The 13074-nt window shown below is 36.9% G+C and overlaps 1 protein-coding gene across 1 annotated transcript in view; it reads left to right on the top strand.

The window, feature by feature from the left end:
- The window catches only part of FAM227B (family with sequence similarity 227 member B), a 201954-nt gene that overhangs the window by 15540 nt on the left and 173340 nt on the right, over positions 1 to 13074 (top strand). The window contains exons 7-8 of the mRNA XM_005892161.2: positions 7392 to 7493; positions 11284 to 11410. Coding sequence (XP_005892223.2) covers positions 7392 to 7493; positions 11284 to 11410 — 229 coding nt within the window. The remainder of the gene's footprint in view (positions 1 to 7391; positions 7494 to 11283; positions 11411 to 13074) is intronic.

Genomic DNA, 13074 nt, shown 5'->3' with positions numbered 1-13074 from the left:
TGTTAGGATTATATATATGACAAGTTTTTGAAGGAAACATAATCTAGCAATGTTTCTAGTAACTGCTTTGTCAAGCTACATTATTTGGAACAAACAGATCTGACACAAAAGTGTTAACAACCCACTACATTTATGGGGGTATCTGTGGAATAACAAGGAATTAGAAGTCATTTTGTCTTTAAGCAAACTATTCTCTCTAACTGCTGGCTTCCTGAAATTATAGTAATTATTTTAAAATCTTACAATTTAATAACATTTCCAATATCATTAAGATCTTTGATGTATTTTGAGGAACATTATATGATTGATCTGAGTGAGTGTTCTGCTACTGTTCCAAGGGAACTGAAAGGGTATCCAAGTCATATTGAAGCAACATTTCCATGATTTAACCAGAACAGCGCCTGTTTCATCTGTTCTGTTGATTACATTTCACCTATGATTTTATTTCTAAGAGGGTTCTTTTGTTAAATATATGAAGCCAGTGAGCTAGATTAATAGCATGGCCTCTTGGGTTCCTAAATACATCAAATAAATGTGGTGAGTGCTCATACATTTTTACCAGCATTGTGTGGGAATGTTTGTACTGTTAGGTAAGCTCATATTTCAAGCTGTGCTACATTTTCAGGTGAATACAAAACACATACATTCTGTCTATTTTTAGGTCCACCTTATAGGTGTGCTGTGGTTCATGGGGTCGCAAAGAGTCAGACACAACTGAGCAACTGAACTGAACTGAACTGATAAATGATAAATAGTACTGACTTTATAACTAGAATAACCTCCCCCCGAGCCACTAGTACAGTTTAATTACCAACAGCACAATATGAAATAATATATAATCATACTCCAGAATATAGCATGATTCAGTATGCTGACTCTGAAACTTATTTCAGTAATTGTTAGGTGACCAATATAAAAGCAAATTTCTTTTATTACCCGTGACTTAGTGGTAAATTGATCTGGTAGAAAAAGTGCTAGGCTTGAATCCAGGAAACAGTGATAGACTTTATTTTGGGGGGCTCCAAAATCACTGCAGGTGGTGACTGCAGCCATGAAAAAAAGATGCTTATTCCTTGGAAGAAAAGTTATGCCCAACCTAGACAGCATATTAAAAAGCAGACACTACTTTGCCAACAAAGGTCCATCTAGTCAAAGCTATGGTTTTTCCAGTAGTCATGTATGGATGTGAGAGTTGGATGGACTATAAAGAAAGCTGAGCACCAAAGAATTGATGTTTTTGAACTGTGGTGTTGGAGAAGACTCTTGAGAGTCCCTTGGACTGCAAGGAGATCCAACCAGTCAATCCTAAAGGAAATCAGTCCTGAATATTCATTGGAAGGACTGATACTGCAGCTGAAACTCCAGTACTTTAGCCACCTGATGCAAAGAACTGACTCATTTGAAAAGCCCCCGATGCTGGGAATGATTTAAGGCGGGAAGAGAAGGGGACAACAGAGGATAAGATGGTTGGATGGCATCACCAACTCAATGGACTTGAGTTTGAGTAAACTCCGGGAATTGGTGATGCACAGGAAAGCCTGGTGTGCTGCAGTTCATGGGGTCACAAAGAGTCAGACACAACTGAGTGACCGAACTGAGCTGAATTGAACTCACTCCAAGAAGTTAAAATTTTAAATCTGGTTTTCCCAGTAGTTAGGGTGACATTTCAATACTTGGGCCACCTGATGTGAAGAACTGACTCATTTGAAAAGACCCTGATGCTGGGAAAGATTGAAGGCAGGAGGAGAAGGGGAGGACAGAGGATGAGACGGTTGGATGGCATCACCGACTCAATGGACATGAGTTTGGATAAACTCCGGGAGTTGGTGATGGACGGGGAGGCCTGGAGTGCTGCAGTCCATGGGGTTGCAAAGAGTCGGACACTACTGAGTGACTGAACTGAATTGAACTGAGGGTAAAACTTTGGGTTAGTCAAAAAATTGCTCTGAGCTTCAATAATCTCGTCTTCAAAACAAACAAAAACAGATTTAAAAAAACTCTCTCTTTTGCCCTAAAAGTAACATAAGTAAGAGCCCTAGTAACCTGTGAAATACTATATAAGTGTAATATGGATTCAGTGCAATAGAATTAAGATCTGGCTTTCAGAAACAAGTTTGAAAGTATTTATCAGTCAGTCAGGTCCAACTCTTTGTGACCCCATGGACTGTAGCCTGCCAGACTCCTCTGTCCATGGAATTCTCCAGGCAAGAATGCTGGAATGGATAGTCATTCCCTTCTCCAGATCTTCCCAACCCAGGGATCAAACCCAGGTCTTCCACACTGCAGGCAGATTCTTTACCACCTGAGCCACCAGGGAAGCCCCCAAAACAAGTTTATCCATTAGTAAATGATGTAACTAAATAGTTACTTCTTTCATAAAAACTTTAAGAATTACCTATTGTTTCTGTTTATTGGGAGTTAGGAAATGCATTTAAAGTTGTTTGTTTATATAGAAGTTGCTTAAATGGTATATAGGGTACAGTGTTCAATGGATACATCTATCATTATTATGTTTATTATTATATTCATAGTGAAAATACAGTGTTCCAAAAATTCCTGGCTAATGTATAGGCTAATGATAAAAGTTTCCCTGATGATGTTTGACTAGAAGAATTCCAGTAATGATATACCCTTAAAGGTTTCAAAATTGTCCATGGGACTTTGGCTCTCAAAATGATTCAGAAGCCTGGAAAGTGTATCACTTCTACCCATAAAATATCAAAGATAAGCCATATGTAACCCACAAAAATAACAACTTTTTTCAACTCATCATACAGAGTAAATCGGAAAGCAAAGAATGTTATGAGGGAAGAGTAACTGTATAATGAGGGCTTCCCTGGTGGCTCAGATAGTAAAGAATCTGCCTGCAATGCAGGAAACCCAGGTTCAATCCCTGAGTCCAGAAGATCCCCTGGAGAAGGGCATTCCAGTATTCTTGCCTGGGGAATTCCATGGACGGAGGAACCTGGCAGGCTACAGTCCATGGGGTTGCAAGGAGTTGGACACGACTGAGTGACTAACATAAACACAAAGTAGTCAGTTCATCATTATGACATAACAGTGAAATATTTATATACCTAATTAAAATGCTTTGAAACATTTAATTAAAAATACTTAAAGGAGAAAGACAAATCTATAAATATAGTTAGATATTTCAGCACCTCAGTCTCAGTAATTGGTAGAATGTACAAAAATCAGTTAATGATATAGAATGAGGTAGATTATTTGAGCAATACTTTGTTAACCAACTTTATGTATCTAATTGATATGTATTAAGCATTCCTGTTAATGACAGTAGAATACACATTTTTCTCATGTACATATTAAATCTTTACCAACTATATTCTGGGCTAGGAAAACATTCTAATAAAATTAAAAGAATCAAGTCATATTTTTAGACCAAAATGGAATTATAGTGTAAATGGATAACAGAAAGCTATCTGGAAAATCCTCAAATATTTGGAAACTAACATACTTCTCAGGAACTATGGGTCAAACCAGAAATCAATAGGGAAATTGAAAAGTATTTTGAGCTTATTGAAAATGAAAATGTAGATTAAATTTGTGAGATATACCTCAAGCAGTATTTAGAAATTTAAAGCATTAAGATGCCTATATTTAAAATACAGAACGTTCTCAAAAACCATGACCCCAGCTTCTAGTGTAGGAAACTAGACAAAGAAATGAAAACCCGAAGTATGCAGAAGAAAGGAAATAATAAAGACCAGTTGTTGTCGTTTCTTAGTCATTCAGTCATGTCCGACACTTTTGCAATCCCATGGACTGTAACCCACCAGGCTCCTCTAGAAATGGGGTTTTCCAGGCAAGATTACTAGAGTGAGTTGCCATTAATGTATAAGAGTTCCCAAACAACCAATAACTCAAAGAACATATCACGGGGGAAATTAGAAAATAGCTTGAGACAAATGAAAACAAAAACAGAACATACAAAACTTGCAGGGAAAAACAAAAGCAGTGCTAAAAGAGAAATTTGTAGTTTTAAACAAATCAATAAACAATATATCAACAACCTAAATTTACCTAGTAAGAAACTAGAAAAAGAAGGACAAACTGAACCCTTAGCTAATAGAAGGAGGGAATGAATAGATTAGAGTGACAGAGAATTGAAAAATAGTAGAGAAAAGCAACAAATTCGAAAGTTATTCCTTGAGATCAATAAAATTGACACACCTCTAGCAAGAGTAAGAGAGAAGGAAATGGCAACCCACTACAGGATTCTTGCCTAGAGAATCCTGTGGACAGAGGAGCCTGGTGGGCTGCTGTCCATAGGGTTGCAGAGTCAGACACAACTGAAGCGACTTAGCAACAGCAGCAGCAAGAGTAAGAGGACTCAAAGTCAAATAAAAGTAGGAACTTTACTATCAGCAAAGAAATAAGAAGGATTAAGAGGACTGTGAATAAACATATAATAACAAATTGGATAGCCTGTATAAAATGGACAAATTCCTAGAGATATATAATTTTCCAAGACTGACTAATGAAGAAATAGACAATCTAAATAGATCTATAACTAGTAGGGAGATTAAATCAGTAATCAGAAACCTCCAAACAAAGAAAGTCCTGGACCAAATGACTTCACTGATGAATTCTGCCAATATTTAAAGAAGAATTAAAACCATTCCTTCTCAAACTCTTCTAAAAAATTGAAGAGGGAATTCTCCTAGCTCATTTTATGAGACCAGTATTGCCGTGATACCAAAGCTAAAGATACTACCAAAAAAAAAAAAAAAGTACAGATCAATATCCTCTTTGATGGATATTGATACAAAAGCCTTCAACAAAATACTAGGAAACTAAATTCAGCAGTATATTAAAAGGGTTATACAGCCTGACCAATGAGCTTTATTCCTGGAATGCAAGAATGATTTAACATGTGTTAAATAGCTAGATCTAATGAGCATATCAGTAACTTGAATACCCATCAGCTGTAGGATAACTTTTCTTTTCAAGCATAAAAAACATGTATAAAAATTTACCATACTATTTTGCTACTCAGTCTCCTGTGAAAGTATATTTGATGTGTACATTACACTGAATTGTATTAGTCAAAGACATGTTCTGAAACTTTCTGTCTAGATATTTCTTCATACATGATTGTAGGTTGTGTAGCTGAAACATGCCAACTTTATATATAATCTCATTTAATTCTCATACAACCCTAAATCTTAGAACCACTTCCCATTATGTAAATGATCCAGAATTTTTAGCTATTAACATTATCATTATTGTTTCTGTTACTATCTCCATCCATAAACTTATTACAGAGTCATGAGAGCTGTATTGGAAGTTAGAAGACCTGGATTCTAGTCTGGCTTTCAGTTACTTAACTGTGTATCAGTTCAGTCGCTCAATCGTGTCCAACTTTTTGCAACCCAATGGACTGCAGCATGCCAGGCTTCCCTGTCCATCACCAGCTCCCGGAGTTTGCTCAAACTCTTGTCCATCAAGTCAGGGATGCCATCCAGCCATCTCATCCTCTGTTGTCCTCTTCTCCTCTTGCCTTCAATCTTTCCTAGCATCAGGGTCTTTTCCAATGAGTCAGTTCTTCACATCAGGTGGCCAAAGTATTTGAGCATCAGCATCAGTCATACTTAACTGTGTATGACCTTAAATAATTCACTTAAGCTTTCTGGACAGTAGTAAAATCACTAAATTAGAGAAGTTTAACCTAGGTGATATCTAACTTCCATTTTAATTCTAAGATACTATACATTTATGAATCCCAGGTCATATGATTTGCTAATTTGATAGAAAATTACCACTGAATTTAATCATTTTTGGTGTTTATTACCAAAACCTATTAATGCCAGCTTGTGCTTCTACTGTTGATATCATAAATGAATTTGGATTCATCTCTTCATTGCTTAATAGAGCAAGAATTCAAGGTGCTACCTTAAGACTTTACTATAATGTTAACAGTATTATTACCTATAGATTTCTTCCTTCTTATAACTTACATGCAGAGTGCATCATGAGAAACGCTGGGCTGGAAGAAGCACAACCTGGAATCGAGATTGCTGGGAGAAATATCAATAACCTCAGATATGCAGATGACACCACCCTTATGGAAGAAAGTGAAGAGGAACTAAAAAGCCTCTTGATGAAAGTGAAAGTGGAGAGTGAAAAAGTTGGATTAAAGCTCAACATTCAGAAAATGAAGATCATGGCATCTGGTCCCATCACTTCATGGGAAATAGATGGGGAAACAGTGTCAGACTTTATTTGTTGGGGCTCCAAAATCACTGCAGATGGTGACTACAGCCATGAAATTAAAAGACGCTTACTCCTTGGAAGGAAAGTTATGACCAACCTAGATAGCATATTCAACAGCAGAGACATTACTTTGCCAGCAAAGGTCTGTCTGGTCAAGGCTATGGTTTTTCCTGTGGTCATGTATGGATGTGAGAGTTGGACTGTGAAGAAAGCTGAGCACCGAAGAATTGATGCTTTTGAACTGTGGTGTTGGAGAAGACTCTTGAGATCCCTTGGACTGCAAGGAGATCCAACCAGTCCATTCTGAAGGAGATCAGCCCTGGGATTTCTTTGGAAGGAATGATGCTAAAGCTGAAACTCCAGTACTTTGGCCACCTCATGCGAAGAGTTGACTCATTGGAAAAGACTCTGATGCTGGGAGGGATTGGGGGCAGGAGGAGAAGGGGACGACAGAGGATGAGATGGCTGGAAGGCATCACCGGCTCGATGGACATGAGTTTGAGTAAACTCTGGGAGTTGGCAGGAAGGCCTGGCGTGCTGCGATTCATGGGGTTGCAAAGAGTCGGACACGACTGAGCGACTGAACTGAACTGAACTGATGACATTCTACTTTGTTTTTAGTCTTTCATGTCACTATTTTACTAGTTCTGGCTATGGCTGTCTCATTCCAGTAATTGCTTTAATTTTATACTGAGTTACTTATTACGAAAGATTTGAAATGGCTATAGAATAATAGAAGGCAACTATGTCATTGACAGCCTTGTACATGCCAACCACTATTTAAGAACCTTCATTAATTCATCAGACATTGGTTTGCTTTCTATGTGCCAGGCACTGTGCTGAGGGCTTTAAATACAAAGTCAAACAAAATGCGATCCTTGTCCCAATTGAATTTTAAGATACTACTTTAAGGCATGTATATATTACCTACATTTGCAGATAAGGAGACCAGGACTTGCCCAGGATAGTGCAGCTAACGAATAACGGAACCAGCATTTAAATTCAGGTCTGCATGATGCCAAAAACCCATGCTCATTCCATTATAGCATCTGATCTGCCGTTTGAGAATAGATAGAATTACTGACATTATGTAAACAAATTCTAATTTTAAATTGTAATATCAATTATTTTAATTCCATACCTGTTTTATTTTTTAGCCTGACAGAGAAAATCAAGCTTGCTTGTTTGATAGAATTTCAGAAAGTTATGTGTCACTTTTCATGAGCATACCTCTAAGCCGAAAGGATACATTCTTTCAGGTAAATACAGAAGTTAAGTGGTTATACAAATTATATTTATAGCAAATGAACTATAAAAAGTTATTTTCTTTAAATACATAAGAGAATGCATTTTGTTACTTTGAAAGCAAAATTGCCTCAAGTAGAGTAAAAAAGCTAATATTTTAAGTTATGCCCCCAGCCCAGAAAATTGTATTCTGCTGAAAGCCTTACAGAATCAATTTGTTTGCATACTGAAAAATATTGACTTATCCTAAGCATATTCTTGATTTTTCAATCTACAAAATTATTTTCCTTTTACTTTATAAAGTATATTTTGGTCTAAGAGGACTTAACCTCTTGTGTTATGCATAAGTACAACACTAAGCACCTGTGAACAGTAAAGAACAATGAACAAATTTATGAATCAAATGTTGTTTTACTATGTTAAAATAATTTGGTTAAAATCATTTATGTTCTTGAGTAATGTGAAATGAAGATGCATGGAATTTCATTGAGTATTTTGAAATGTAAACATCTAGCATTTCAAAGCAGAAGACATATTCAAATACTTTGTTGAACTGACATCTGTAAAATCAGAAATATATGAGTATTTTCAAGTCAGTAAATGTTTTTATGGATAAATCCTAAAATAAAATAAATGTCTATCAGGAAAACATAAAATTGCCAAATATTTATATTCAATCTGGATCTAGCTTACAAAAATGTACATACAGTATTATAGAAGGAAGCCAGCAGTGGGCTGGGAATAAGGAGTCTACTACTAATTACACAGGTGATCTTGCAGACATTCAGTCTCTTCAGTGCCATAGCCTGTTATCCATCAGATGAAGAGGTTGACCGATGATTCATAACTTGCCTTATAGAACACTGATATTCCAAGAGATAGACTAGCATTTTCTCTGCTAATATAAATTTATTTTTCTTATTTACAGGAAAAATATTAATGGTTAGGATTTTTGATCATTAAATTGCCTAGAGATGACAAAACTGGCTGGATTTCTCCTATCTATAATCCTTCACCTAGTCTGTCCTTTTGTGGTGGGTCTTGTCTGTCTACTACGTGGTTTGATAAAGTCAAGCATGCTTTAACACAAGCCTTAAGAAAAGAATTTTTAAAAGCCTATTTAATGTGAACAAACAAGCTGTGGCACAGTTACATATCCCTCATTCTGTAATTTCTAGTCTTACGTTTAGTGTCCGAATGTTCTCCTTGGGATGATGTGCCTTTTGATATCAAGATGTTGTCTTTATATCCTTCTCAAATCACAACTTGATTTTTTCTGAAGTCCCTATTTTCAGTGGCATTTTCCAAGGAAAAATTAGAAGTTATTTCAATACTTCCAAGTTATTTCAATACTTCTAAGATTCAAAGCCTCACCTGAGAAAAAATAACATGTACACCTTAGTGATTGGACCCTTCCCCCTGTGGTCTATCAGACCACCTCCCTACATATCTATTACCTCCGTGGCTGTTTAAGTAGAAGTGGAGCCTCATCTCTCATTGACTAATTTCTGTTTTAACTCATTCAAATAATTGGGAGTTTTGTTACTAATTGGCTCATCTGAGAAGAATCAAAAAATTATCTTCAGGTCTCACTATTCAGTATAAATTAATTGAATCTAAACATATGGTTTTTATTTCATTTCTTCCAATGTCATACAATGATATTCCCTCAGAAAATTTCCCAACACTATCTGACACTTTATCTCTTTTCCCACGAATCTCCTAAAGCTGAGATATACACAGAAAACAAAATGTAAAAGTTCTCCTTACCTAGTTCAATTTTTTAATTACTAGCATAATTTTATATACCACAATCATGTGACTCTTTCCAGTAGCATATGTCCATGGCTGATTCAGTAAAATTAAATATATCAGTGTTTTTAAAGCATTCTTGCCTGCCTCTTTTTCCCTACCCCAAAAAAACTAATGAAATTCTTTAAAGAATACCATCACTTACCAGCAGATTTGAGCACTGCTGAGGTAGGTGACTATATTAGTTTCCTGTTGCTGGTGTAAAAACCATCATGGAGTTAGAGGCTTGAAGAAATGGAAATTCATTGTTTTACAGTTATGTAGATCAGAAGTCCAAAATGAGTCTTATGGGATTAAAATCAAAGTATCAACACAGCTAATTTCTTTAAGAAACCCAAAGGGAGAAATCATCTCTTGCATCTTCCAGTTTCTGGTGTCTGCCAGCCTTCCAAAATAGTAAATAGAATATTTTAAATCTTTAACATAAAAATCTGGTATCTTCCTGTGTATAGTTACTCCCCGAGAGAAACTTAGTAGTCAAATGACTTTAAGTCTAATAGAATACTGGTAGTACTGTATATTAGTTGATATTCACTCATGGCTTTACAATTGGGGTTCAGTTCAGTTGAGTCACTCAGTCATGTCCAACTCTTTGTGACCCCATGGACTGCAGCATGCCAGGCGTCCTTGTCCATCACCAACTCCTAGAGCTTGCTCAAACTCTTGTCCATCAAGTCAGTGATGCCATCCAACCATCTCATCCTCTGTTGTCCCCTTCTCCTTCCACCTTCAATCTTTCCCAGCATCAGGGTCTTTTCCAATGAGTCAGTTTTTCACGTCAGGTGGCCACAGTATTGGAGTTTCAGCTTCAGCACCAATGAGTATTCAGGACTGATTTCCTTTAGGATTGACTGATTTGATCTCCTTGCAGTCCAGGGGACTCTCATGAGTTTTCTCCAACACCACAGTTTAAAAGCATCAATTCTTTGGTGCTCAGCTTTCTTTTGGAGAAGGTGATGGCACCCCACTCCAGTACTCTTGCCTGGAAAATCCCATGGACAGAGGAGCCCAGTAGGCTGCAGTCCATGGGGTCGCTCAGAGTCGGACAGGACTGAGCGACTTCACTTTCACTTTTCACCTTCATGCATTGGAGAAGGAAATGGCAACCCACTCCAGTATTCTTGCCTGGAGAATCCCAGGGACAGGGGAGCCTGGTGGGCTGCCGTCTATGGGGTCGCACAGAGTTGGACACGACTGAAGCGACTTAGCAGTAGCAGCAGCTTTCTTTAAAGCCCAACTCTCACATCCATACATGACTACTGGAAAAACCATAGCTCTGACTAAATAGACCTTTGTTGGCAAAGTAATGTCTCAGCTTTTTAATATGCTGTCTAGGTTGGTCATAGCTTTTCTTCCAAGAAGAAAGCTTTTATTCCAAGGAGCAAACAATGTAGTATAACCTCAATAATAATTGGGGTTATGATACATTAACTCACCTAAATGGACTTTAAATTATTTAAAAACATGCTTTTATTTCTCACCACACACACACAAAATGATAACTGTGTGATGTAATAGAGGTATTAGCTGATGCTGTGGTGGTAATCATATTGCAAAATACAAATATATCAACATGTTGTACACCTTAAACTTACACAGTATTACATGTCAAATATACTTCAATTAAATGTATATATACTTTGTATTACAATGACTAGAAAGAGGGTATACTTTTTCTGAAAGAGGATATCAATAACAAGGTAAAATGAAATAAGTGTAGAACCATTAAACCTTAACTGTTAACTTCATCCTTTATCCAAATTAAATTTTTTCCCCTAAATGCTAACAAATAGCTAAACTGATATGACTTTATTTTCAACTCTTCTTTGTTCATATTCGTCAGTTGTTGGAAGTACAAAGAGGCAAAAAAGGCCAAAAACAAGTTATAAGGAGAAAAAGGGACATGTATATTTCAAAAACTCAATAACTTCTTTGGTATTTGAGATGTTACATGAAATATGAAATTATTTTAATATGGCTCTGTTTTGGTAGGTGTATCCTGATTGTTTGGCACAAGCTATCTACGCAACATTCCAGGAAGCATTTCCAGAATCCAGTAATCTCTTTAATGATGAATTTAAAGAAGATCTAGGGAATAATATTTTTCTTTGGTTGTCAGGTATGAATGTTATTTAAGTTTTGATCACTACTTTGGTACCTAAAACTTTTGAATTGCAGTGTTTTGTTTAGTCAAAAATTTTGTAGTTCTTTGTCTTACAAAACAGAATATTGATGTCTGTGTTTCAAAATCATGATGATTTTCTTCTGAAAATTCTGTTATAATAAAATTAATCACTTATTAACTTTAGAAGGCAAATAATTTTATAGGCAGTGGAATTCTTGTAGAAACCAAAACTGCCACAGAAAGAAAACTGTATGATATATATTTTATATTTGTAAGAGAAGTATTTCAAGCTGCTTCTTTTAGAACACTGCTGGCATTTTTATAGCAGATAATACTGGGTAAATTCTAGAGCTAACTGAATTATTTATATAACATACCATCATTAATCAAGGGGAAAAAATGTTTGAATCATGATGTGTGTGTGTGTGTGTGTGTGTAGGTAGGAGTTCAGTTTAGTCCGTCGTATCTGACTCTTTGAGACCCCATAGACTGTAGCACACCAGGCTTCCCTGTCCATCACCAACTCCTAGAGTTTACTCAAACTAATGTCCATTGAGTCAGTGATGCCATCTAACCATCTCATCCTCTATTGTCCCCTTGTCTTCCCACCTCCAATCTTTTCCAGCATCAGGGTCTTTTCCAATGAGTCAGTTCTTCGCATCAGGTGGCCAAAGTATTGGAGTTTCAGCTTCAACATCAGTCCTTCCAATGAATAATCAGGACTGATTTCCTTACGATGGACTGGTTGGATCTCCTTGCAGTCCAAGGGACTCTCAAGAGTCTTCTCCAACACCACAGTTCAAAAGCATCATTCTTCGGTGCTCAGCTTTATTTATAGTCCAACCCTCACATCCATACATGACTACTGGAAAGACCATAGCTTTGACTAGACAGACCTTTGTTGGACAAGTAATGTCTCTACTTTTTAATAAGCTGCCTAGGTTGGTCATAACTTTTCTTCCAAGGAGCAAGCTTAATTTCATGGCTGCAGTCACCATCTGCAGTGATTTTGGAGCCCAAAAATAAAGTCTGTCACTGTTTCCAGTGTTTCCCCATCTATTTCCCATGAAGTGATGGGACCAGATGCCATGATCTTAGTTTTCTGAATGTTGAGTTTTAAGCCAACTTTTTCACTCTCCTCTTTCACTTTCATCAAGACACTCTTTAGTTCTTCGCTTTCTGCCATAAGGGTGGTGTCATCTGATATCTGAGGTTATTGATATTTCTCCCAGAAATCTTGATTCCAGGTTGTGCTTTATCCAGCCCAGCGTTTCTCATAATGTACTCTGCATATAAGTTAAATAAGCAGGGTGACAATATACAGCCTTGATGTACTCCTTTCCCTATTTGGAACCAGTCTCTTGTTCCACGTCCAGTTCTAACTGTTGCTTTCTCACCTGCATACATATTTCTCAGGAGGCAGGTCAGGTGGTCTGGTTTTCCCATCTCTTTAAGAATTTTCCACAGTTTATTGTGATCCACACAGTCAAAGGCTTTGGCATAGTCAATGAATCAGAAGTAGACTTTTTCTGAAACTCTCTTGCTCTTTTGATGATCCAGCAGATGTTGGCAATTTGATCTCTGGTTCCTCTGCCTTTTCTAAATCCAGCTTGAACATCTGGAATTTCATGGTTCACATACTGTTGAAGCCTGGCTTG

The sequence above is a fragment of the Bos mutus genome, chromosome 10 (genome assembly GCF_027580195.1).
Source record: "Bos mutus isolate GX-2022 chromosome 10, NWIPB_WYAK_1.1, whole genome shotgun sequence".
In the NCBI taxonomy this organism is placed as follows: domain Eukaryota; kingdom Metazoa; phylum Chordata; class Mammalia; order Artiodactyla; family Bovidae; genus Bos; species Bos mutus.
The sequence above is the reverse complement of the archived record's forward strand: the minus strand, read 5'-3'. Positions and strand labels throughout refer to the sequence as shown.